The sequence below is a fragment of the Nothobranchius furzeri genome, chromosome 4, assembly GCF_043380555.1.
Source record: "Nothobranchius furzeri strain GRZ-AD chromosome 4, NfurGRZ-RIMD1, whole genome shotgun sequence".
NCBI lineage: Eukaryota > Metazoa > Chordata > Actinopteri > Cyprinodontiformes > Nothobranchiidae > Nothobranchius > Nothobranchius furzeri.
In genome coordinates, this window is record NC_091744.1 from 86,807,050 (window position 1) to 86,834,599 (window position 27,550).

A 27,550-nucleotide genomic window follows, 5' to 3' on the forward strand; every position below is an offset into this window, starting at 1 on the left:
TGGCGCCGGCTGAACGCTTCTACTGGAGAAAATGAATGAATTTCCAGCAACCTGTCTGCTTCCTGAAGCTCTTGTTGATGGGAAGCAGAGGAGTTTTCCCAGCTGTCTCCAGGCTGTGGGGGTCAAAGTACAAACAGCTTATCTGTAATAGAGATCCACAAACAGCTGGGCCGAGCCCAGCACCACTAACGGGCTTCCCTAATGAGCCAGAGCTAACTGTGAAGACAACAGCAACCTTTGTGGTTTTTATGCTCTGATTTCATTTTAAACGGCTCCTTGAGACTTTCCTCCCTCCTGCACAAGTTGGACTTGTTTCCGGTGGCGATCGTTTCACACCATCAACAAATACAAGGAGGCATCTAGGTTATCTGATCTTTTAATATCTCATCTGATGAAACACACAGCTATTCCCTGTCTTCTCCTCAGTCTGGCGTAAAGTCTCTCCATGCCAGAGTGTGTGGGTGCACTGGCACCGGCTCAGTTCTCTAGTGGCTGCCTTAGCCAACTGCTTTTCTCTTTAATCCGAACGCACCCAATTTCTGTCATTCAAACAGAAACGGGCAGTGTGTGAAACATCCGGCTGCACCGCCGTCGACACTAACTCTGTGAGTTCATTAATGGAAGCCCCATGCTGCGCTAGCTTAGTTTGTGCCTGCTTCTCGTTTAAATGCTAAATGATTGATTTGTCTGATCACTGGAGCCTCGCCTCGTCAGGGAAACGGTTTACGTTTCTTTTAATCCTGCTTGTCGGTTTAACTCTCACGTATCATTTTAGCCTTTTGTCATAACCAAGCTTCCTTCAGAGGTGCACCCCCCTGCGTTAATCTGGCCATTCCTTTAGCAGCACTCGGTTAAACTCACGATACTGGTTCAATAAAGCCAGAGGTCCTCTTCTTACTGTTTGCATCCAACATGAAAACTGTCTTGTGTTTTGCTGCAGCTGCTTTTCTAGAAACAATGCTAAATGTACTGGGATGTTGTTAGAGATGACAAAGGTCCTGCCCTGCACTTCTGTGAAGGATCTGTTATTAAGCTGTGGTGCTGGTGTGGTATCCATGCAGGAACTAAATTCTCTCCTAAAAGTGTGTTTAGAGGTCAAATGTCCATCGTGCCGCTCCTGTTCAGTCAAGTGTCACTGCGTGGATTTATGCTGTTTCACTCTCACCCCCCCCCCCTGAGTGTTAGCTTAATTGAATTTAATTACAAAGCCTTAATCTTCTCACATGGTGCACGTGTAGACCAGACCATGTGGTGCTGAAGGCAAGAAAGCCCTCAGCTCTAGAAGGCAACGGCGCAGACTGCTGTTTCATAATTGAGATGTAACGCTGATCGGTCAGCTGGGAAGCTAAAGCCCAGCAGAGGTCTGGGTGAGATGACACCAAACCCTCAGATTTGTTCTTGGACATTTTCACACGTCCATAAGGACTTGCTCATAATGCTTATTCATGCTCTCATACCTCAGTCAGAGGTGCAGCGGAGGGTTCAGGAAGTTACCTGAGTACGCACGCGCATGCACACACACACACACACACACACACACACACACACACACACACATACATACATACATACATACACTCTCACACACACACACACACACACACACACACACACACACACACACACACACACACACACACACACACACACACACACACATACATACATACACACACAGAGTTTCTGGAAGTGCCAGCAGATCCCAGTCCAGACGGACAGCAAAGGGCCTCCAACTCTTTGAAGCTGGGCTGAGTGAATGGGATGGCGGCGCGTTTTGAGACACTACAGTGTTCTCTTTCATGTAGCAGGCTGAAGAGGATGCTGTTGAGTGTTGGAGGGAGACCTTTGATATGTGAGATGTTATGTGCACTTGTGAAAGACCGAGACTGTGATTTCCCCCAAGTAAGTGTGTGTGTGTGTGTGCATTGATGCCTTTTTTTATCAACAAGATTTTGTCTGAAATGTTTCAAACTGCAGCTTCAAGGGTCACAAATAAAACTCTTTTGGACACACACACACACACACACACACGCACACACACACACACACACACACACGCACGCACGCACTCACACACACACACACACACGCACACACGCACGCACGCACTCACACACGCACGCACGCACACACACGCACACACACACTGTACAGCCAGAGCTTTTCCCACCCTTGCTTATGTTACACAATGCCTTGTTTGTGAAGTTGAATGTTTAGAAAACTTGAGCGTAATGAAGAAAGGAGAGATTTATCTTGATTACATGTTTCTTTTGTTGTCTTGTTGTGGTGAATGACATTTTTCTTCCTTCCCCCAGAAGGCCCAGGGAAGCCTTCTCTGCCTCTTAGTCTGCATTTATAGTTTGGTCACACAAAGCCGGTAATGGTGTTAGCGCTTCACTAGTGTGTGTGTGTGTGTGTGTGTGTGTGTGTGTGTGTGTGTGTGTGTGTGTGTGTGTGTGTGTGTGTGTGTGTGTGTGTGTGTGTGTGTGTGTGTGTGTGTGCGTGTGTGCGCGCGTGCGTGCACAGTTTTGAAGTAAAGGGTAGATTTTGCTTACAGCTCGTCCACAGAACTCAGGACGTGTCTGTACACTGTGTGTGTGTGTGTGTGTGTGTGTGTGTGTGTGTGTGTGTATGTGTGTGTGAGAGAGAATACATACATGTATTAAAAACATCAGGACGTGTCTGTACACCGAGTACACGGTGTTATTTGTGTGATTTACTGTGTGGTTTATTTGTGGTGCCGAGGAAGAGAACGGACTTTGTCCTTTTATTATATATATTTTACCATCTGCCTTGTTTAGCTTCGGACTAAAATCATCACGCCTTAGAGACACAACAGCTGCAGGAAGAAGATGGACCTGTTGATGTTCATCCATCTGTCTCCGTCTCACGTTTGCACTCATCTTTATGGTGGATACTTCACAGACTCGGAGCACTCTTGGACCCATTAAACACATCTTGTCGACGTTGGAATTGGTAATAGTCTCAAAAGTGTCTGTGGTTAGTAGCTCAACAGTGAAAGCAGTTGCACGAAGAGCACCTAGTTCAGCTTTCATCCAGCTGATTTCATAACATCAGAACTGAAGATTTTCTAGAGCTGTGGATGGAGGCCAACATATATTAGAAATGCCTCGTCTTTACTGTAAATGGACACGTGATCTTCTTTCACGTCTCTTACTCTGCTCGACAACGTCTGCACACTGAGTCAGTTTCCGTAACAGCTGTGGACAAAGTCTCCTCAAACTAAGCAAAGCTTGACGTTCGTCCACATCGCGGCCACGGTGCACCAACATTTCTGTCTGAGGATTCTTTTAACGGCGCCTTTTAGGATTCAAGCTGTGCTCATTTAGTGTCATCCTGCGCTTTTAAAGCTGCTTCAGCGAATCTACAGAACACCCCCCACCCCGGTATCTTTCCTGAGACGCTTCTGCCGGAACCGGCAACCCGAGGGATGGCGCCAAACACCCGTCACTGTTTTCTAAGGCCAAACATCTTTTCTTTCTGCGACTCTGGTCGTTCGTCCTAAAGCTGACGTGGCAGCAGCCTCTCACACCAGTGGTGTTCTGTTGCTAAAGACGCCAGCGTGTGATGAGTGGAGGACCCAGGGAAGTGCAGCGGTTTGGTGAGACATGGTCCAATAGTTGCTTTCAGTCCAAAACGTGTTATTCATGTGTTCATATAGGTTCATAGACAAATGCGAGAGAACCACTTTCTCAAGTTTAATCTCCACAGTAACATTATTTAGTTCTAGGATACTTATCCGGCACAATATTTATGTTCTTTTAGAACTCTAAGAAATAAATATTCAAATCAGCGTTTGTTGCCTTATGTGGAAAAAGAAAAAGGCATGCATGTATAGTGCTTTCTAGGGTTGCACAACCCCCCAAGGCGCTTGACAACACATCCGGTCATTCACCCATGCACACACACATGTTAACACACTGGTGGTTGTGAGCTACAGCGGAGCCACAGCTGCCCTGGGACTCACTGACGGGCTCGGCTGCTGAGCACAGGCACCACCGGTCCCTCTGACCACCACCAGCAGGCAGCGTGGGTGTAGTGTGTTGCCCAATGACACGATGACCGTGACAGGCTGAGCAGGACTCGATCCAACAACCCTCCGGTTACAAGACAGGCCCCTAAGTCCTCTGCCAACTAGGAGAGTATTACCCTGCAGAAAGATGCAACTCTAGTCCTTTAGATCTAATCACAAACCTCTGTTTTCATTTAAAGTTCATGCCTTCGTTGGTCGTATGTATAGGTTGACACGTTATTCACCTTGTGCACCTGTTCTTGTCCCTTTTCGAGTTGCATAAGAATCACCGGTTTAAAGTTGCGGACGCCTTTGCACGACAGCAACAACGTTAGACTTGAAGTTGCTGTACAATGGAAGACATGATGTGTGGTACAGCAGTAGCTTAGGAAGCAGAGCAGGTCGTCCAGTATTTGGAAGGCTGCAGGTCCGACCAGAGAGTGCCGCTGTCGGGTCCTCGTCCACTTAACTCCTCTTGCCTGCTGGTGGTGGTCGGAGGGGCCGGTGGTGCCAGCGGTCGGCAGCCTCGCCGCTGTTGGCGCGCCCCAGGGCAGCTGTGGCTACATCGTCGCTCATCCCCACCAGCGTGTGAATGGGTGAATGACTGATTGTTTTAAGCGCCTTGGGGGTTGTAGAACCCTAAGAAGGCGCTTTACAAATACAGACCGTTTATCATATTTTGTTTTTCTGTGTCTGATAATACAACCAAAACAAACCTGCGTAGCCTTGTGGTCAAACGTAAGGCTAGCAGCTATGTCCCGGTTTTCTGGGCTATGCTAGCTTGGCAGGCTATTGTTGGTTTCTGATAACCGGTTATGTTGTTTGCTCATTCTTATCAAACAAATAATTTAGTCGTAAAAGAAATAACACAGAAGCAGAAGCCCTTCAGTGGAAGCTGCGTCCGTGCAGACAGCTCGTGTTTCTGATGGATTTAAGGGTTGAACTTGACTTTTCTCAGACACTGGAGTGTAGAATGATGTGACTAGTGTTTAATGAGACACAAGTGTGTGTCAAACTCTGTGTGAAATAATATAAAAGAGTCTTGGACCGGCTATTTTCACACCCTGAACTGTTGTGCCCTTTATGGTTGTCGGAGCCATGCTAATCCTGAAAGCCGCGGGTATGTATAGAAACTGTGTTTAGGCGTCAGCGTCACGTATTTACTTAAAGGTTAATTTGCTGTGGGAGCACACAATGAGTGATTGATCTTCCTCGTTCCAGCCTTTGTGCCGTGTAGAACGCTGGTGACATTTAGGCTTTATTGGGTCTCTGCTGTTATGCCGGGAGTAGTAGAGTTCTATTTTTTGCTGTGCTGTTTTAGTTTGCACGGTTCATCACAGCAGAAGCTTATTATGGGTCTGTTGGGTTTGGCCGGTGCAGGAGAAGTTGAGTTTGTAGGAAAGGCTAGTGTGGAATTAGTTGTCGTGGCTTGTCCAGAACGCTTGGTTCAAGCACCACAGCGTTGACAACAGCAGCATATCTGCTGCCCAGCTCTAACTAACCTGTGGATATGCAAAAAGGCCCGAGTCATCTTTATATGGAGCAACAGAGCCGTTTGTAGGTGTTCTCTCGTCGGGAAGTGTCTGTCATGCGAGGAACACAACGGTGCAGATCGTTTTCCTCACCATCATACAGTCCCTCTAGTTTGGCGCTCCGTTATCCCCCCAAAAGTTAATTATGTAAGATGAGCACTATAAATGTTTTTCATATAAACGATGGACAGCAGAACGAAGGGGGGACAGGTTCTTGGTAAATCAGGGTATGGACCTTAAAGAAGCCGCGGAGAAGCCCGGCCCGTTTCCAAAATGGGATTTTCACAATTGTTTTAAATTCCAAGCAAGCTTCTCGTGTTGCAGAGGGGAAGTGCTGCCAGTAGCTGCTCTCCTATTGATCTGCCTCTGGGCTCTAGAAATAGGCCCGTCGTATTCTAATGACATCACTTAACACGCCGACCCCCCTCCCTTTTCACATCTCCCTGCGCTCCACTCCTCCGCTTCCTTTCACAGTTATCACATTAAATGCTTTTTGGTCTTGGCCTGTGTGTGCTTGGTGCAGACGAGGCAGCCAGCCGGGCAGTAGAGTGTGTGTGTGTGTGTGTGTGTGTGTGTGTGTGTGTTCGCCTCAACTCAATTAGGATTTTAGTGGACGGAGCTGGTGAACCAGTAAAGAGCTGAATCAGTCCACAGACCAGTAGTCATGCAGCAGTTTGAGCAGGAAGAAGGGAGGTAATGGGAAAGGTGATGGGCAGCTGAAGTTCATACTGGGTCGGGGGACATAAAGCAGAACTTTTCTTTTAGGGGGGGGGGGTTATAGCTCTAGAGGGCGTGGCCCCAGAGTGGAGTGATGATATAAGTTCTTCTGGATCTTAACCGCCTTTTAAGCTAAAGTCGAGCACCAAAAGGTGAGTCACCGCTCTTTGCTAACTTCTTGCAAAGTTGAGACTTTCCTGAATGTCGGTATGTTAACATGGTTTTAAGGGGGTAGAAGATGACTCGTTATCCTGGAGACGATACAGGCAGACGGAAACCAGCAGGACTCCCCAAATGCTCTGGGATTTTCCTAATTCCCACCTAACCGGCCGAAACGCAGACGAGAGGGAGGGATGTGAGGGAGGAGGGCGGAATGAGAGCGGATGGATTAAAGGACACCGAAAGGATAAAAAGAGCCACTCATCAAGCAGGTGGTCAAAAGATTTCGTTAAGATAGGGTCTGTGGTGGGTCGGGGGTGCTGACTGGACAGAGTGTGAGATCAGCCTTTGAAAAAGATCCAATGCATCTTTTTTTTAAAGAAATCCAACCCAGGAGTAGAGCCGTGGTCCTGTGGTGAGCATCAGTCTGGTTCTGCTGCTTTAATGACTCCTGTTATTCAGTCAGAACGCAAAATGACGTTTTCAAATAACAGCTTTAAGTTTTTAACAGCATCCGTCAGCCAAACATGTTCTAATGAAGCAAATATGAGATTATTAATGTGCATGAAATGAAATTATAATTTTGGAAATGTGTGGGCCAATAGGAGGAAACGGTTTGCTGGATCATTTACAAAAGCCTCTATGGTGGCTTTCAAGTGCTGACACGACCTTTTAGAATAATATTTGATTAAAATATATGGTAAGTGAACATAAAAGATAAGTAGTTAGTCAGATTTAAACTGGAAACTGAAATCTACAGTTTCGCGCGCGTGTGCGTGCGTGCGTGCGTGTGTGTGTGTGTGTGTGTGCGCGCCTTCCAGAACTAGTAGCCAAATATCTCTACGAGCACGGTTCTGTTCTGAATGACACAATTTTTGATGTATTGGGTTTAGAGTGATGCTTTACATTAACTGCTGTAAAGAATCAAGTTAGTCACCCCCTGCCAGGGCCATAGCTCCTGTTTGAAAACTGCACACTAGAAGTTTAGTTTGCACTACAATGCACTGAAATATTTACATTACTTACATGGATTTAACTGTTTTCAGGAATGTTTGCACTAATGCATTGATTCATATATTATTTATATATATATTATTATTATTTAGCTAGGATTCAGCCTCTTCTTTCACGTCAACATCTGGAAACTCATCCACGCCTTCATTACCACCAGACTGGACTACTGTAACTCGCTTCATGCAGGCATCAAGCAGGCCTCCGTAGCGAAACTGCAGAAGGTCCAAAATGCGGCAGCCAGGTTACTGACTGGTACCAGGAGATCTGAACACATCACGCCCGTCTTGGCATCCCTACACCGGCTTCCAGTCTCTTTTAGAGTTTCATTTAAAGTTCTGGTGTTTGTTTTTAAATGTTTACATGAGTTGGCTCTATCGGATCTGATCCATCCTTATGTTCCCGCAAGGAACCTTCGGTCAGCACAACAAGGACTGCTGGTCCTTCCTAAACACAGACTGGAATCTCGAGGGGGTCGTGCTTTCTCGGTGCTGGGGCCGAGGCTCTGGAATGAGCTACCTGCATAGGTTAAACAGGCCACCACGCTAGGCAAGTTTAAGCGCCAGCTGAAAGCACACTTTTATTCTTTAGTTTTTATTCAAGAAGAGTCTCGTTAACGGATGGTTTTGCACTTTTTGCTGCCTCACCTATATTTTATCTGCATGTTTTTGTTGGTTTTTAAATGATTTTATATGCTTTTATTATTTTTTTTGTTTATTGCTGCTGTGCAGCACTTTGTTTGGTCCTTGGGCCATGTGAAGGCCTATATAAATTAAGTTTAGTAGTAGTTGTAGAATAAGTTCAAAAGTTGAATAAAAAAGTAGTGATGCACCGATGTGAAATTTTTGTGCCGATACCGATATAAAAATCGCTGTTATGGCCGATAACCGATATTTACCGATGCCGATATACTGACATTAATGCTTCTAAAATAATAATAATAACAATAATAATGCATTTAATTTATAGGCGCCTTTAGTGACCCATGGTCACCTCACAAAACATGATAAAACCTACACACAAGTAAGAATAAGATAATTTAAACAACAGAATTACAAATAATATACTATAAATGACAGAGTGGAGAGTTTGGGCTAGAGAGTGTAAGCCAGGTAGAACAGGTGAGTTTTGAGTTTGGATTTGAATGAGAGGAGGGAGTCTGTGTTTCGGATGTCAGGAGGAAGTGAGCTCCAGAGCCGAGGAGCAGAGCGACTGAAAGCTCTGTTTCCAGCGGTGGCGAGACGAGCAGGAGGAACCACAAGGTGAACGGCAGAGGAAGACCTGAGGGAGCGAGATGGGACAGCAACATGGATGAGATCAGAGAGGTAAGGAGGGGCGAGACATTGGGGACGTTTGTAGGTGAGAAGCAGGCTTTTGAAGGAGATTCTGTGTTCAGTAGGCAGCCAGTGGAGACGCTGAAGAACAGGGCTGATGTGATCTCTGGAGGGGGTACCAGTGAGGATCCGTGCAGCAGCATTTTGGAGGAGTTTGAGCCGATGGAGGGATTTATGTGGGAGACCAAAAAGGAGAGAGTTACAGTAGTCAGTCCTAGAAGTGACTAGGCTGTGTACGAGGACGGCTGTAGCACGAGGAGTGAGAGAGGGGCGGAGTCTGTTGATGTTGCATAAATGAAAGTAGGCTGAGCGAATGATGTTGATGTAGGCTTTGAATGATAAAGTGCTGTCAAGGATGATGCCAAGACTCAGCAGAGTTTGTATAGAATGAAAATAATTAAAGCAGAAATTCCGTTATTATGGACACACACCACACACGTTTACGGTTCTGAGACGGTTTCATTCACTGTTCACACGACTAAACAATTACACATCACCACTTAAAAGTATTTGGGAATGACAGTTTCTCTGCTGCTAGCAGGAAAGCGTTCACATCTCTGAACAAGGATATTAAAATAGCAAAACAAGAAAGTCCTGTATAATATTTTACTTGTTCAATGTCATTCTGAACTCGAGCGGTGTTTTGTTATTGGACTTCTGTGCAAGCCGCAGTTTGGCCATAACGAACACCATGTTCGAACATAAGGATGCCCACCGGTACACTTGGTACCAGGGCAGCCTAGGTCACAGGTCGATGATAGATTTTGTAGTCGTATCATCTGACCTGCGACCGTATGTTTTGGACACCCGAGTGAAGAGAGGGGCGGAGCTGTCAACTGATCACCACCTGGTGGTGAGTTGGATCAGATGGCATGGGAACATGCCGCGTAGACCTGGCAGACCCAAACGCATAGTGAGGGTCTGCTGGGAACGCCTGGCAGAAGAACCTGTCAAGACGGTCTTCAACTCCCACCTCCGGCAGAGCTTTGACCACGTCCCGAGAGCAGTGGGGGACATTGAGTCCGAGTGGGCCTTGTTCCACTCTGCGATTGTCGAGGCGTCTGTTGCTAGCTGTGGTCGTAAGGTGGCCGGTGCCAGTCGTGGTGGCAACCCCCGTACCCGCTGGTGGACACCAGAGGTTCGGGGAGCCGTCAGGCTGAAGAAGGAGACCTACAGGGCGTGGCTGGTCTGTGGGTCTCCGGAGGCAGCAGACAGGTACCGGATAGCCAAGCGGGGTGCAGCAGTGGCAGTTGCCGAGGCAAAATCTCGGGCGTGGGAGGAGTTTGGTGAGGCCATGGAGAAAGACTATCGATCGGCTCCAAAGAGGTTCTGGCAAACTGTCCGGCGCCTCAGGAGAGGAAGGCAGCAACTCGCTCACACTGTTTACAGTGGGGATGGGGAGCTGCTGACGTCAACTGAGGCTATAGTCGGACGGTGGAAGGAATACTTTGAGGAGCTCCTCAATCCCACCAATGCGCATTCCGAGGAGGAACCAGAGCTGGGAGGCCTGGGGATGGACTGTCCGATCTCGGGGGCAGAAGTTGCTGAGGTAGTCAAACAACTACACAGCGGCGGAGCCCCGGGGGCGGATGAGGTTCGTCCTGGGTATCTCAAGGCTATGGATGTTGTAGGGCTGTCATGGTTGACACGTCTCTACAACATTGCGTGGTCATCGGGGGCAGTTCCTAGGGAGTGGCAGACCGGGGTGGTGGTCCCCATCTTTAAGAAGGGTGACCTGAGGGTGTGTTCCAACTATAGGGGGATCACACTCCTCAGCCTCCCTGGAAAGGTCTACGCCAAGGTACTGGAGAGGAGGGTCCGATCGATAGTTGAATCTCAGATAGAGGAGGAGCAATGTGGTTTTCGTCCTGGCCGTGGAACTGTGGACCAGCTCTATACCCTTGCAAGGGTGATGGAGGGGGCATGGGAGTTTGCCCAACCAATCCACATGTGCTTTGTGGATTTGGAGAAGGCTTATGACCGTGTCCCCAGGGGCACCCTGTGGGGGACGCTCCAGGAGTATGGGGTGGGTGGCTTTCTGTTAAGGGCCATTCAGTCCCTTTACCAGAGGAGCGTGAGTTTGGTCCGCATAGCCGGTAGTAAGTCGGACCTGTTCCCAGTGAGGGTTGGACTCCGCCAGGGCTGCCCTTTGTCACCGGTTCTGTTCATCACTTTTATGGACAGAATTTCTAGACGCAGCCGTGGTGTGGAGTGTGTCGAGTTTGGTGGCAGGAGAATCTCGTCTCTGCTTTTTGCGGATGATGTGGTCCTCCTAGCTTCATCCAGCTCTGACCTTCAGCTCTTGCTGGGTAGGTTCGCGGCCGAATGTGAAGCGGCTGGGATGAGGATCAGCACCTCCAAATCTGAGACCATGGTTCTCGACCGGAAAAGGGTGGCTTGCCACCTCCGGGTCGGGGGAGAGGTCCTACCTCAAGTGGAGGAGTTTAAGTATCTCGGGGTCTTGTTCACGAGTGAGGGTAGGAGGGATCGGGAGATCGACAGGCGGATTGGTTCGGCGTCTGCAGTGATGCGGACGCTGAGCCGATCTGTCGTGGGGAAGAGGGAGCTGAGCCAGAAAGCCAGGCTCTCGATTTACCGGTCGATCTACGTCCCAATCCTCACCTATGGTCATGAGCTTTGGGTAATGACCGAAAGAACGAGATCGCGGATACAAGCGGCCGAAATGAGTTTCCTCCGTAGGGTGGCCGGGCTCAGCCTTAGAGATAGGGTGAGGAGCTCGGACATTCGGGAGGGACTCGGAGTAGAACCGCTGCTCCTCCGGATCGAAAGGAGCCAGTTGAGGTGGTTTGGGCATCTGGTCAGGATGCCTCCTGGACGCCTCCCCGGGGAGGTGTTTCGGGCATGTCCTGCCGGCAGGAGGCCCCCGGGTCGACCCAGGACACGTTGGAGAGGTTACATCTCCAATCTGGTCCGGGAACGCCTTGGGGTCCTGCCGGAGGAGCTGGTGGACAAGGCCGGGGAGAGGACGGCCTGGAGCTCCCTAATTGGGATGCTGCCCCCGCGACCCGGACCCGGATAAGCGGAGGAAGACGACGACGACAATGTCATTCTTAACAAAAAATAAAGGTATTAATTTTGCTCCGTCTTTTTTATAACTGAACGGAGCCGTCTCTCGACGTTCGCTGCTCCTGCCACAGCTTCCGGTTTTCCAACACACTCCTTGCCCATAGACTCCATCATGAAGTGATTATGGTGTTCTTATCTCACGTGCATCTCTAGAAGCATCTATAAGATCTGTGGTGGCCTCACCTTCATGGTCTGCTGTGCTGTTGTCTAGTTTTTCTTTTGTCTTGCTGGCGATGTTTAAAGAGACAATGTGTGGTTTTTACCATTAATTTCTGGAAATACCCATCAAAATGTTGTTGAAAATGAATAAATGATGCCTAGTTGTTGAAAAATATTGCCAACTTCGTAACATGTAACCATAAAAATCAGGTCTAAAATACATGAAAGCGGGTCTAAGTCTCTGGGTGACGCCATAGTAGATGTCATATTTCCTTCTACGGGAGCCCATGAGGACAAAATGCATTTACTGATTTGTAACAAATGGTTACAAAACTTTCGACATTCTTAAATGTTGTTGTGTAACATTTACCTCTCCACCTGTTGCCAGTGATGAAAGGGAGTCTGATATGCTTGTTATTTAGCTAAAGTTTGCACTCCCCAGGGCTTTTTGACCCTAATAGGCATCCATTGGTAAGGTCTCACTCCAACACAAAAATACTGCTTGCTTGCAATGATTTATCTGCTGCCCCCTATCGCCAGGAAAAATGCACAATGTCACTGTAAAAACAACCAAACAGAGTATTTGTTTACAAATTCTTAGACCCCAGGCAACTGTGATTGCAGTAGCTAATGGGGATCTTAATAAAACTAAACTAAACCTCTGGGTGCATCGAAAAACACAACAGCCAAATGGAGAGATTTGGGCATTGAGAAGTTTTAAGAATTAAAAGGTCAGGAAAGCACGAGAACATATCTGGGGACGGTAGAGAACTGGATATCGACTCGTCTCATCGCTGCTGTCCAGACTAGATGTCTTTTGGTCCCATTCGATATAGGGATGCACTGATACCAGTATCGGTATCTGTGCCGATTAGGGTTGTCACGGTAACCGGTGTAGCGGTAAACCCCAGTAAAAAAGTTGACAATAATAATAACTGTCTTGTTTTTAAAACTATATTATCTCTGTGGATTACCGTGGCTGCGGTGTAGGCGCGGTGACCCTTACCAGCCACCGTATCATCTGCTGAAGTTGACGGCGGCACATGCGCACTTTGTTGTTTACAACCAAAACTTTCTTGAAGCTAAAGCTGAAATAATGGCCAAAGGAGGAGACGGCAGCGCTCAGGAGGACATTTATTATCCCTCAAAGAAGACAAAGTGGGAAGTACGGGAAACTTGTGGATATGTGAACAATGCCGAGGGACAGCTGATAGAAGACGGCTATCCTGTTTGCAGCACGTGCAGAAAAAGTGTCTGTGAAAGGCAGCAACGCTTCAAATCTCATGACACATCTGCGTGACCATCACCCACAACTCTACAGTCAACGCAAGGCAAGCTAACGTTAGTGTTTTAGCTAAAATGCGTGATCCGAGGATTTGAGTTGAGGGAGAATGCAACGAGTCGCTATATAAAGCAGCCGCAGCGCCGCTACCTGCATATAAACCGTGTCGCGGACACCGCCATGTTGAAATGATGCTATGCATTACGGGGCTCCCAGGGGCCGATAAGAGTTGGTCTCTCTCCGAGAATAATTATGAATTTAACAACGATTACTGCCTGATGACATTTTCCCACATCTGCAAAGCTCACTGGAAGGACACAAACCGAGGACAACATTTTCCTGATATAGGGTTTATTACTCAAGTAAGGGTAAGAAAGTATCTGATTAGAAGGCTACTTGAGTACCGAGTATCATCTGGTCTAATACTTTTTAAATGATGACATCAAACAGACATAAAATAAGAAGTTATGAGCAAATATTGGTATTTTAAAGACTAAAGGGGAAAAATGTAAACAAATAAACAACATAATTACAAAATAACACATTTTAGGCTACATTTAGACACAGAGTACAATATTTCCTGACATACAGGGTTTATTTAGTTGTCTGAAAATGTAACACGTTTAAAAAAATACTGCGATAATACCGAAAACCGTGATAATTTTGGTCACAATAACCGTGAGGTTAAATTTTCACACCGTGACAACCCTAGTGCCGATACCAGTATCGGTATCGGTACAAGTTAACCAATACCAATGCTGTTGCTTGAAAATGGCTTCACTGTAACTTGTCATTTCTGTTCACCTAATATTTTAGTTTTGTGATGATTTTTATTCATATATTTTACTTTTTATCTACCTCACAGTCTTTTCCTGTTGAAAGCAGAGAAGAAAATAAAACCTGTATTCCAAATCATTACATTTTTTTGTGTGGTAGAAGTATCGGCATCGGTAATCGGTATCGGTGAGTACTCGGATCCAAGTATCGGTATCGTATCGGTTTGGAAAAAGGGGTATCGTTGCATCCCTAATTCGATACATGGTCTCCTCACATTGCTTCCAAACGGGGAAACAATGAAAAGAAAGCCGATTTTTAAGCTTATTCCCTTGCTGGTCGTGCAACCTAACATTGCAACCAACTACACAGCAAGTCCGAACAGTCCCTGATTTATTCTTTAACGTGCTTTCATTTTGTTCCACAGTTAGCACTTTGTTGGGCCTGGCACAATCCTGACCGTACCCTGTCGTGCGACGTCACGTCCCAAAGCCCTGTGTGAGACCAGCCAGGGTGTCGTCTTTTGGGAACATATCGCAGATCTGTTTAGTGAAAAGGCCTACTGACTTACGAGAGCCCACACAGCTAAACTCTGCAGCAATCCTTTGTTGTACTGTTTGCATCAGCAAGTATGATATGCATGCTCCTCGGGGGATAAGTGGCTTCATTCTGTCATCGGGGCAGAGCGTAGACTTCCCTCAGCTTTTCTTCAGATAAACACACTAATCCTACTGCAGGATTAGAATATAGATGTAATTGTTCAGCTGACAAGTGCATGTTATTTGGATTACTTCCTCGTGCACATTTTTAGGGTTTGGAGTTTGGATTTTACCACAAAAAAAAAAGAATGTGTTATTTGTGTGTAAAATACACGTAGCTAACTGGGAAGGGCTGCTTTTACATCCAATTTAACATTTTTTAAAAAGGTGTTAATTTCTTAGGATCTTTGTGCTTTTTAAGGATTTACTCTGAGTCGTTGTTCTAAATACAGTAAATTGCGATCTAGCTACATCAGGATTTGTAAAAGTGTTTTTAGTGTGTTCCTCTCCTAACAGAAGCTCTTCTTTTCTAATTAACGGAGACAGTTCGTTTCATTAAACCACAAAGACGTCTCCTGTTGCTGGCGGTGTCTTTGAAATGTTAGGTCAGTTATATGATTTGTGGTGAAAGGTGGGGTCAGAGGTCACAGCTACAGATGTGGGCTTAAGGTTAAGAGCTCAGGAGGTAGATTCGGTTTGGTCAACGCTGCTTCAAGTGAGCAGAGGTACACCAAGACGCTTTCTGTTTGGTGAAAGTCGCTATGTTTTTTTTATTGTCTGCAACAGAAGTTAAATCTGTTAAAAGTGGGTTAGTATACAAAAGTTCTAAACAGTGGTATCTTTTTACGGTGACTGGGTTTTCAGACGGTGGCGAGATAAACGTTGCTTCGGCGAGTTTTGGTGTACATTTTGATTTACCCCGTTTCATTGACTGTGCAGGGTTTCCCAGAGGAGAGTTTACAGGAGCCAAACCAGGCAGGCAGTGATTTTAGAAGCTGCTCCTCTTGCTTCTCCACACAGTCTGTCAAGTCCATTAACGTGCAGGAGAGTCGCCATCGTGCTGCAGTCGTTCAGTTAGAGCCGGACAGACAACCAGACCCTCCTGCTGAGGCTTCTGCAGCAGCAGCCTCAACTGTGCCGTGGACCAGTCACCCCAGAGCACACACACACACACACACACACACACACACACACACACACACACACACACACACACACACACACACACACACACACACACACACACACACACACACACACACACACACCATCTATATAAACTTTTATTTCTAAAAGACTAACCACATTTGCAACCTCATTATGTAACATTAGTCTTTCTGGCTCAGAGTTGTATACAAAGGCTGTTTTGTATTAGAATACCACTCAGAGTCATTAGTACAGATTGTTTGTGTGGCTGTGTATGAACGGGACTTGGTAATGGAGCGGTGGGAGAGCTGACAAAAGCAAGCATCCTCCACTTCCCCACCATCACAGCTAGACTCAGACTTTAGTGTGAAAACACATCGTGTGAGCTGCAGCCCTGTGTGGTGCTGGAGTGAGTGTGCGTTTTTGTCTCCAAGGATCCGTGCAGTTAAAGGGCACGACGAGTACGCTGCGTAGTCTGGGGTCGGATCTTGAAAGCAAAGGCATGGAGTCAGCGTTTGAATGCACTCGTTTGTTTTGCTCTTCAGCTTTTAAAAACAGAAATGTGAAAACCTTTTTCCCTCTTTAGTCGTAACACCTTATCAACAAGTAGACAACTAGACTTTTTCCTTCTTTGTGTTTGACTTTGAGAGAGCTAAATGAATGAATGATTGATGACCTTGTTGCACAACTTCTTCTCCTCATTCTTTCCCACTGGTTTTCAGCCCTTCCATCGTTTCTGATTCATGCCAGTCGGGTTAAGAATGAAGCAACCATTCAGTTTAGTGTCCAGACCAGCTTTGGCTGCTCGGTAAGACAAACCAGATTTCTTTATTCTAACCACCAGGGACTCCTGTGTTTCCAGTGAGAAAGTCTGACAGAGAGCCAGCTGGGACGCCAACAGAAAGCATTCACACTGAGATCAGAACCACAGAGGCATAACGGATGGTGGGCAGATATGTCAAAACGCTTGTTTAAAGAATGCAGGTCAGACATGAAGCTGACCCTCAGGGCTCGGAGAAGTTTGAGGAAGAAATTCAGAGGATGAGGATGGAGACTCTGTGTGTGTGTGTGTGTGGGGGGGGGGGGGCGCAGACAAGCCGAGGCCAAGGACCCCCGATGCTTGTCTTTCAATGTGCATGGACTGGGGGGAGGGGGATCTGAAGGGTGTGAAACAAGCCCCCACAATTCGGGTCTGAAATTGGGACAAAAATTGCAGTTCCACCCTCATCCACTAGGGGCTGGTGTCAGAAGCGAGCAAATCCTCATTGACTCCCATGTTAAAAATACCAATTTCACAGCAGAAATAAACATGTTTACAGCCTGGTACCAGAACATGTTTTTGGTTTAAATGATCTAGTTTACACTCATGACAACTCTGAGGGGGGTGAATGTTTTTCTCACTCTTCTGTTTAAGTGTATTAAAAGCCTAAAATTCTGTATAATTAATGAGCATCAGACCCACGTGACCACAGAGCTAGCTCCGGGGAAAGGCCTCAGTAGAGCCTCGGTCTGGCCTGGAAACTGCTCCGGGATTTTGAGTCTCTGTGTGTGTGTATTCTGTTTTGGATATTTTTTGTGCAACTGTTGGACAAAAGGACTTGCTGTGGCATTAATTGCACTAATAGAGCGTCCAAGGAGTCTCCACTTCATTTTTATCGGTAAGTAAAATTACATTTATGTATTTTAGGTCACTGCTGCTTTTGCACTAGCTGAGCTTATCAGAGTAGCTAGCTAACTACCATTTTAACATGTGAAGAAGAAGAAGAAAATATCATTTCTATAGCGCCTCTCAAGATAAAAATCACGAGGAGCTTCACAAAAACAAAAAAAATGTTAAAATATAAAAAAGCATTTAAAAAATGTTTAAAAATATATTTAAAATGAGCAAAAATAGGCAATTGGGATTTAAAAGAAAAAATGTTAAGAGAGAGAGTGAATAGGAAGGAGGGAAAAGTGCTGTTTAACCATGAAATTTAGATGTAATAAGGTAAAATAATTAATAGGGTATATGTGGATGGGTGTAAAACCCAGTGCATTTCACATAAAAATGGGTTGAAATATGACATGTTGGGGGAGCTCTCGGAGGGACACTTCTGTGTTCCATCCTTCCACCCGGTTCTCCCCAGCGGTCAGCCCGGCGCATCTCTGACGGCTTCGGCGCCTGGCTGCTGCGCGGGCTGACCGCTTGTGGAGCTCTCGGACTCGGAGAGAGACCTGACCACAGAAATACTGCAGCTCGGTGAGTTGGTTGATAGTGCTTGATGTTGGTCTCCAGAAGTCTGTATGCCATCAGATAAACTCGCTCGCTTTATTTATTTATTTATTTATTTTAGCATATTTGTAAAATTGTGGTGGTGGGGAGCGACTAAATAACTAATCTGTCCACAAAGAGCCGCGACCGGGTGCCCTGTTCTCATGGGAACTAGTGCAGTTTAATCAAATGAAAAGTAGTTAATAAAATTGATTATTAAAAGTTTCATATCCTATCCAATAAGGCGATAGACTCAAGTGTTTGGTTTTATATTGTTTTTTATAAATATGCATTTTGTATTACTCTTTATCCTAATTTTAGACCTTTTACTACAGGCCAGGATAAGCTGTTAAGTATTTTAAACCCATATGCTTAAGTAGTTCTTTGTATGAAGTTTTCCTCTAGGTGATCCAGAGAGGCTTGACCTTTGGGTAAGCAACCAAAGAAGAGAGTGCAGGACTCCCAGTTCACACTCCCGCTTGTGCAGTGAACACTTTGAGAGTCATCACTTCACCACGGACTCCAGGGTACAAACACATTACTACATATTTTGGTTAAGATTGAAACAATTGAAGCATTAGCTGTATAACATACAGATGTTACATTGCTGTGTAACAAGAACTAATGTCCCCCTCCCTTCAGCTGTCTGTGACTGGGCCTGTTTAGATGGGAAACAATCACGTTATTAATTTCCATCTAATTCTATTGATCTTTATTCTGAGTCTTTAATGTGTAACTTTATGTATTGGGATGAATGAAAAATATTCATTTTAAACTAAAACTTTAGGCATTTAAGGAGAAATTAACAAAATAATAAGCATTCTACTGTTGTCAAATAAATCAAACTGTAATTAAAATATATGTTTTCAAAGTCTGGATTCTGGATAAAATCTAACAACATATGCTTTATAAATAAACTCTCCACATGGCTTTTACACACGCACACACACACACACACACACACACACACACACACACACACACACTCACACGGTGCTCTGGTGTACCAGTGGTTTTTTGAGATACTGAAATTGACCATGTCTGTTGTGTGTGTGTGTGTGTGTGTGTGTGTGTGTGTGTGTGTGTGTGTGTGTGTGTGTGTGTGTGTGTGTGTGTGTGTGTGTGTGTGTGTGTGAATCTTTATTTGATTTTTTATTTTTATTTTAGGGGAGACGTTGCCTGAAGGACACAGCTGTACCTACAATCTACTCTTCCTTTAAGGTCAAAAACATCTTCTAAGAAGGAAAGTACAGGTAAGTAGGAATGACAAGGTGACAACCCCACTGGTTTTGTAAATAGTTTAGAATTACATTTAAAGAGCAATACTGTCACATTATCATTTCCCCACACTTTTTGTTTACCTGTATTTTGTTGTTTTTCAATAAAGAATGACAAATTATTTAAGTTCATGTTTTTTTTTTTGCACACAATGGCGGGTGGGACGTGTCCCCTCCAATATTAACCCGTTCCTACGCCCATGGGCCACCCTGTACGACACCAGGAAAAGTTTATCTTCCATTTAGGGGAATAAACGAAGACCTAAAATAAAATATGAAAGGACTCATGAGTCATGTACCTTTTTATGTCAAACATAATAAAAATGGTCTAATAATAACAACTTGAAATTAGTGGCAAAAAAGTGTTTTGATTTCCCACCTCCAGTGATGAAAATGCTGACCACACCTAGACCACAGAAACACTCATGGGCGTTTCTGAGTTAATGTGATTGTCATAAACTAAAATCAGGCGGAATAATTCTTGTTTTCTTCCAGACTCCTGCAGTCCCATCACTGTTTGTTTCTTCCTCTCTAAGAACTTATTTATCATCTAGCAAAGCTGTAAACAAGTCAGAGGTTAACTGCAGAGGTTGTCCACCCTCTGGCGGAGCACGTGTGTGTAATAGTCCAGTTAGACATGATGACACTGATTTTCTACGCTAGGAGAGAACAGATGGGCGGCACTGGCAGAGAAATGTCGCAGCAGATGCAAATCTAGAACCTGCTTGTTTTTGTGTTGGTGGTTATTCACACCACAAGGACGTTTATCTCATTGGTTAACGCACCAATGTCCACCTCTTTTATCGTGACTAAAACGGTTTTATTATGAAACTACATGAGGGAGAGAGAGTAAATGGGTGTTGAGGAGCATTTCTAAAAGGAAGAAAGAGGTGAGGTTCTTTGCCACTTTATGCAGAAAATAAACATTTACCATCCTTCATTTATATTTTTGAATCCTTCAGCAGAAAGTAGGGAGTGAGTCACTCGTGCTGAGGGCTGCCCAGAACCATCTAGACGACATGTCTGAAGAATCTGCTAAAGATCTGTAGGAGGGCCCTGATACGACTGAAGCAGCAATCAGAGTTTAATAATACACGTGCTGACAGTCAGGCAGAGGGAGAGTGTGTTTAATACAGGAGTTACTACGGAGAAGATGTCACAAGGGATGGTGGAAAAGAAAACCCAACTCTGTTATCATTTCTATTCATTGTTGGATAAAAAATACCAAACTTCTTTGGAAGAATGGATGTTCTGCTCTCATGGCCCAGCGGCTTCATGGAAAGGTGAAGCTGGTGGGTTATCTAATTGCCTTACAGCTGTGCTCTCCGTAACCCTAACCCATCGTAACTATTCCCTGTGAAACTTCAGGATAACGAACTGCCTGAAAATGAGAAACGAACAAGTGTGTGTTGCACTGATGTGCCTGCGTACGTCTCTAGGATGGGGTTGTGTCCTAAATGTCTCCTGAAGAAAAAACAACTTTATAGGGAAGCCTTTTTGGTGCACATCTGTTTATGACCGCTCTTGTTTCCGGTGGATGTGGGCCGCCGTTTTTCTTCCAAAAGCCGTAGCATTTACCCACATTTTATAAAATGACATGTTGTCTGAAATTCAAACACTTTTTTTTCTCCTTTGCTCTTCAGATCCAGAATGCGGAGAAGAGAATGAATCCTCTGGGTCATCTGAGACATTCACATGTCTTTGCCGCTGTCCACCCTCGACGGTCCTTAGGCCCCGCTGGGGCTCTGTCTGCCACCTCGAGCTCCACCCCTTGCCCCTGCCCTCAGTAGTGACTCTGTCAGAGGGGAGGAAAGGCAAGTTTGCCCCCGTAAATATGCCTGGATGGAGGGCTCAGTGGCGTCTCATCCTGCTGAACTCCCTGACCTGTGGCCTGGAGATCTGTGTGGCAGCTGGGATCACATATGTGCCCCCCCTACTGTTGGAGGCTGGGGTAGAGGAGCGCTACATGACCATGGTGCTAGGTAAGAACCTACCCAACATTCATTTAAAGACTTTGCTCTTTCTCGGCCAACATAAATGATTAGCAGCTACAAGCTTTATGAAGCGTGGTTCGGTGGTCGCTGCTGGCGTCATGATGGAGAGAGGGCTCTCATCTTTCCCAAGTGAATAAATGGACAATTGAGGTGTTCATAGGAATATTTTGGCATAGTCATCTGTTTTGTTGCTCTGATAAAGTAATAATATAAAAGGCAGCTGGAGGAAGGGCTGTGCACATTACACTCACTGGCCACTTTATTGGGAACACCTTGTCAGGGTGAACCCCCTTTTATCTTCAGAACTGCCTTAATCCTTTGTGGCATAGATTCAACAAGCCACTGGGAGCAGAGATTTTAGTCCATGTTGACGTGCTAGCGTCACACAGTTGCTGCAGATTTGTCAGCTGCACATCTTGGTTGTTATGAGTCGTTATTTGAGTTGCTGTTGCCTTTCCATCAGCTCAAACCCGTCTGGCACCAACAGACCTACCGATTACTGGAGGTTTTCCCTTTTTTGACCTTTCACTGTAAATCCTAGAGATGGCTGTGTGTGACAGTCCCAGTAGATCAGCAGTTTCTGAAACACTCAGACCAGCCCGCCTGGCACCAACAACCATGCCACCAAGTTTAAAGTCACCTAATCATCTCAGGAACGTTGCTAAGCTGAGTCCCATTCTGTCGCGCTCTGAACTTGAGACAGTTCTCCACACCTTCATCTCCTCACGCTTAGACTACTGTAACTCTCTTTTCACGTGTCTGAGCAGAACCTCCCTGAACCGTCTACAGGTGGTTCAGAACGCCTGTGCTCGGCTTCTGACCAAGTCCTCCAAACACACCCACATCACCCCGCTTCTCCTCCAGGCTAAAGGTCAAAGGTGACAGATCATCTGCTGCTGTGGCCCCCAGACTCTGGACCTCTCTCCCCCTGAGCCTGAGATCATTGGTCTCAGTGGTCTCCTTTAAAAAGCAGCTGAAGACTCACTTGTTCAAGCTGCTTTTACGTGACCTTCATCACTCCGCCTTTCCCAGGATCCACTGATTTCCCTCTCTCCTTTTCATTTACTCTCTCTCTCTCTCTCTCTCTCTCTCCTTACATTCATTTAATCACAGTTTTTATTATTTCTCATTTCAAACATATTTTTAATCATTTTATACATTTTTTTATACTTTAATTTTTTTCCTTTGTGAAGCGCCTCATGATTTATATCTTGAGAGGCGGTATAGAAAAGATAATTCTTTCTTTAAATCCCCTTTCTTCCCCATTCTGAAGCTCAGTTTGAACTCCAGCAGATCGTCTTGACCATGTCAACATGCCTAAATGCATTGAGCAGCCACCATGTGATTGGCTGATTATTAATTAGTGTTAACGAGCAGTTAGACAGGTGTACCCAATAAAGTGGCCAGTGAGTGTATGTCTTAAGTCATAACCCGTTTACTGACGTTTATATTGGAGTGTACGGTATTTTACAGAAAACAAATACAAAATTTCTGTTTACATCATTTAAACGTCATTTAAAAAGGTTTCTTTTACATATCTATGATGGTAAACTTTGAGTTGATTGAGAACAACTTGAGCATTTTAAGTAAAACATGGTGCTTCTCACTCTCCCCTATATGCAAGAATCTGCTTAAATTGTTGCATTTTCAGCATCAGTCTGCTGCGATTCAACCCACAGTGCAAATAAGACTGACTGGATTGTTTCAGAAAGGTTAAGGATGGATGAAAATGGGCAATAATGACTTTTTACTGTTTAGTCTTATAGAGCCAAAAGGTTCAGGGCTGCTGCTAACTCAATCCAATGTTTATGTAGCCCATGAGGTGCACGCCTGCCCGTTCTGCTCTGGTGGGAAGAGCTGTGAACAAAGCTGAGCTGCTTTGTTTTAAAGTTCTTGGGTTTTTCTACGTCCTACCCATGATGGTCACAGCAACAACACAGGAATAACGATGCCCTTCCTCATAAAGTTTATTTGTCAGATGAAAAGAAACAACGCCATGTTTCTGGTATTTAAGCTTTGTTGGTTTTTTTTTATATAGCTTTACCACCATGAATTCTGGGAAGAGTCACGAAAAGTGCAAACCAAAGATTCAAACCGCTAACATACTCGAGGGTGTTGTAACGTCTCTCTTACATGTCATTCGGTTTTTGTCCGTGTGTTCAATTCAAGTTTATTTATAAAGCGCCAAATCACGAGTTTTCTCAAGGCACTTCACAAAGTAAACATTCCCATATAGGTCAATTCATTAAGCCAATCGGTACAAGCATCAAGTCACTGACTAGTGATGCAATTCTCATACTAAGCAAGCATTTGGTGACAGTGGAGAGGAAAACTCCCATTTAACAGGAAGAAACCTCCAGAGAATCCTGGCTCAGGATAAGCAGCCATCCTCCACGACTCACTGGGGATGGAGAAAACAGAGCACACACACACACGCACGCACGCACACACACACACAAAGACAAGTAATGTGTCTATACTTATATTGTGATTTCTTAGTAAATATTCTATTTGGTGAGAGATAAACTTTATTGTATTTATCCTAGTGGATCTATAATTAAACGGGTAAACTAGTAGTAGCTCGTCCAACGTCAAGGAAAGCAAAAAGTTATTATCAGGAGAGGGAGAATGTTTAAGTGGTTAGCAGCAGTGTGCTAGACGATGCCCCCCCCCCCCCCCCCCATGAGGCCACCACAGCTCAGCAGAACATCGTTGTAGCTTCTTCTGGGGAGAGAAACACTTAGAGAGAAAATAAAGTTAACAGCTGAAATAGCAGAAAATAATACAGTTAAAGAGCAGACTGTAGAAGAAAGTAGTAGAGTGTGAAAAGTGGTCAGTGTGTCCTCCAGCAGTCTAAGGCCCTGTCCACACGTAGCCGGGGATCTGCCAAAACGTAGATATTTCTCTACGTTTTGGCCTGTCATCCACACGAAAACGGAGTTTTTTCACACGAAGACTGATCTTTTTAAAAACTCCGGCCAAAGTGAAGATCTGCGTTTTCTCGGTTTTGGGTGTCTGCGTGTGGACGGACAAAACCGGAGTTTTAAGGTCCGCAACGTCACTTTCCGCGACAGAAAAATGCTGACATCACGTGTGCGACCTGTGTTTACACTAGCCGACAGCATGGATGCCCTCAGAGCTGCGCTCGCTTTATCAATTGTCCAAGCGCTTTTTGCTTGTTTGTTCTTGCAAGCGGAATTACTGCTGCTTGCGGAAGACCACAGACGAAGGACGAGGTTAAGAACGGGGAAAGTACTGCCGCCTACAGGTCTGGCATGTCCTTAACAACGTATTTATCCGGGTACGTGTTGACAGTTTTTTTTTTAAACGAGGTGGTGTGGATGTAAGTTTTTGGAGGGGCGGATATTCGTTTTTAAAAACCCTGGCTATGTGTGGACTAGGCCTAAGCCTATAGCAGCATAACTACAGAGATAACTCTGGATAACCTAGCCTTTTAGATGGAGGCATGTTGGAGGCAGGGCAAGGGAGAGCCGTCTTTACCGACTGTACACTCCACCTCCCTCTACTCCCCCCACTTGTCCAGATCTAGGCTAACATCAGATTTTAACTATAGGCCCTATCAAATAAAAATGTTTTAAGCCTATTCTTAAAAGTAGACAAGGTGTCTGCCTCACAGACTAAGGCTGGGAGCTGGTTCCACAGGAGAGGAGCCTGATAACTAAAAGATCTGCCTCCCATCCTAATTTTAGATATTGTGGGAACCACCAGTAGACCTGCAGTCTGAGAGCGAAGTGCTCGGTTAGGAACGTATGGAACAATCAGATTCCTAATGTATGATGGAGCTTGATTATTAAGAGCTTTATATGTGAGAAGAAGGATCTTAAAATCTATTCTGAATTTAACAGGTAGCCAATGTAGGGAAGCTAAGACAGGAGAGATATGATCGCTCTTTTTAATTCTCATCAGAACTCTAGCTGCAGCATTTTGGACAAGCTGAAGACTTTTAACTACATTCTGTGGATTTCCTGAGAGTAATGAATTACAGTAATCCAGTCTTGATGTAATAAATGCATGAACTAGTTTTTCAGCATCACTCCTGGAACGGATGCTTCTAATCTTAGCAATATTCCGAAGGTGGAAAAAGGAAATCCTGCAAACATGTTTAACCTGGGATTTGAATGACATGTCCTGGTCAAAGATAACACCAAGGCTCCTTACTTTGTTCTCGGAGATTAATGTAATGCCATTCAGGTCAGGTGATTGGCTAAGCAATTTCCTTTTCTGGATTTCTGGTCCAAAGATGAGAACTTCCGTCTTGTCTTGATTTAAAAGCAAAAAGTTTAGAGTCATCCAATTTTTTATGTCCTCAAGACAAGCCTGTAATCTACCCAACCGATTAGGTTCGTCAGGGTTAATGTATAAATATAACTGTGTATCGTCAGCATAACAGTGGAAGTTTATCCCATGCTGTCTAATGATTTTACCAATTGGGAGCATATATATAGTAAAAACAAGTGGTCCAAGCACTGAACCCTGTGGTACTCCACAAGTAACCCTGGAGTATGATGACGATTTGTCATGTACATTTACAAAATGAAATCTGTCAGACAGGTAGGATTTAAACCAGCCTAACGCTGTTCCTTTGATCCCTACAACATGTTCAAGTCTTTCTAAAAGAACATTGTGATCAACTGTGTCAAAGGCAGCACTGAGATCTAACAAGACTAGAACAGACACAAGATTCTTATCTGAGGCCATAAGAATATAATTTGTAACTCTCACTAATGCAGTTTCAGTGCTGTGATACTCTCTAAAACCAGACTGAAATTCCTCAAACAGATCATTAGTGTTTCAATGCTGACATACTTGGATGGCCACTATTTTCTCCAGGACTTTGGATACAATGAAGCAAAAATGAACCAAAGTAACTTGTCTTAATGGAAACACTTCATGATATTGCTTCTCTATTATCTTAATAAAAAGTCAGTGTTCTGGTCATTAGCATGTGTGCAAATCAAAACCATCATTTTCCCTGGAGCCTGAGGTGAAGAGCTTTACCAATATTTTCCACCATCCTCAGACCTGCACAGATGGTATAAAGGTAAAACACGCTCTCCCTCCCTTTTACAAAGTTCTGTCTTTGGTAATTAAAGGGAAAAACATTTTATTAAAGAGTTCTGCCAACTGTAAGATAACGTCACAGTAGAACTCATAATAGGTCTAGTGTTTAATGGTTTTCAGGAGCCTTCTTTAGGCGAACAGATACTGTGCCCCGGGGGGTTGATGACCCTAGTATCAGGTTCACAAATGACTCCCATTTTACTTTATCCAAGAGCCATTTGTTGGCTAATTCACTCGTTCATTCTTTCTCCTGTTCTGATATCCCTTCTCTTGTTTCTTGTCTATTGGGGACACAGATACTCTCTTACTCTCTGGTCTGCTGGGCGAGTTTAGACAACATGTAAAAACATATATAGTAGGGCGGAACGATGGATCGTTTTCCAACACACCATTGTGATCTTGTGATTGTGAAAGCTGTGTTTTTGTGGCTTTCTGGCTGCCCCGGATGTGTTGTGTTAATTATTTTAGACACCTGGGGGTTCCCCCTGGTTTAAGGGCAGCGAGCGAGTGGGGCGAGCACATTAGGTTACTTTTCAGTCTGTTTTTCTCTCGAAGTGCTGCAACAGCCTACGTTAACGATGGCTGTGGCTGCCCGTCACTGGCACCTGACGGACTTAACGAGGTATACCGTAATAACACTAAGCAAACTCGAAATCTCAATGTCTCCTTTTAAAAACGCTTTCTGGTGGCACGAATCGTTGCCGAGTTAGTTTATCAAAGGGTTTCGAGTTCAGTGGGTATTTCTTTTTTTTTCAAGCAATCCAGAAAAATATCCAGGAAGCCCACCGCACAGAAAATATCTGAATGCATGTTTTTTATTCCATTTTAAAGCTTTTTTACAGTTTTTCTCCTCTCATTAGAACAAGAAGGAAGGATTTATTATAAAACGCCTCTCTAGATAAAAATCACGAGCACATAAAGCATTTTTTAACAATTAAAAAAATTTTTTTTAACAGTTTGATGTAATTTATGTCAAGTTTGTAAATATTACTGTATATTGTGAATAATGAGCTGAACCTTGATTTTAAAATTTAATCTGAAATCGCTGCACTCTAACATATAGGTGTGTGTTGGTGTGTGTGTGTGCACGTGCGTGTGTGTGTGCACGTGCGTGTGTGCGTGTGTGTGTGAGAGTGAGTGTGTGTGTGTGTGTGTGCACGTGCGTGTGTGTGC

The 27,550-nt window shown here is 44.8% G+C and overlaps 1 protein-coding gene across 4 annotated transcripts in view; it reads left to right on the forward strand.

Annotated features, from left to right (window-relative positions):
- The window catches only part of LOC107389322 (chromosome sgr13 C12orf4 homolog), a 55,673-nt gene that overhangs the window by 18,877 nt on the left and 9,246 nt on the right, over window positions 1-27,550 (forward strand). For all 4 annotated transcript variants that reach the window (XM_054733474.2, XM_054733476.2, XM_015965410.3 and 1 more), the window contains one exon: window positions 20,945-21,283. In XM_054733474.2, the coding sequence (XP_054589449.2) occupies window positions 20,945-21,283 (339 nt within the window). The remainder of the gene's footprint in view (window positions 1-20,944; window positions 21,284-27,550) is intronic.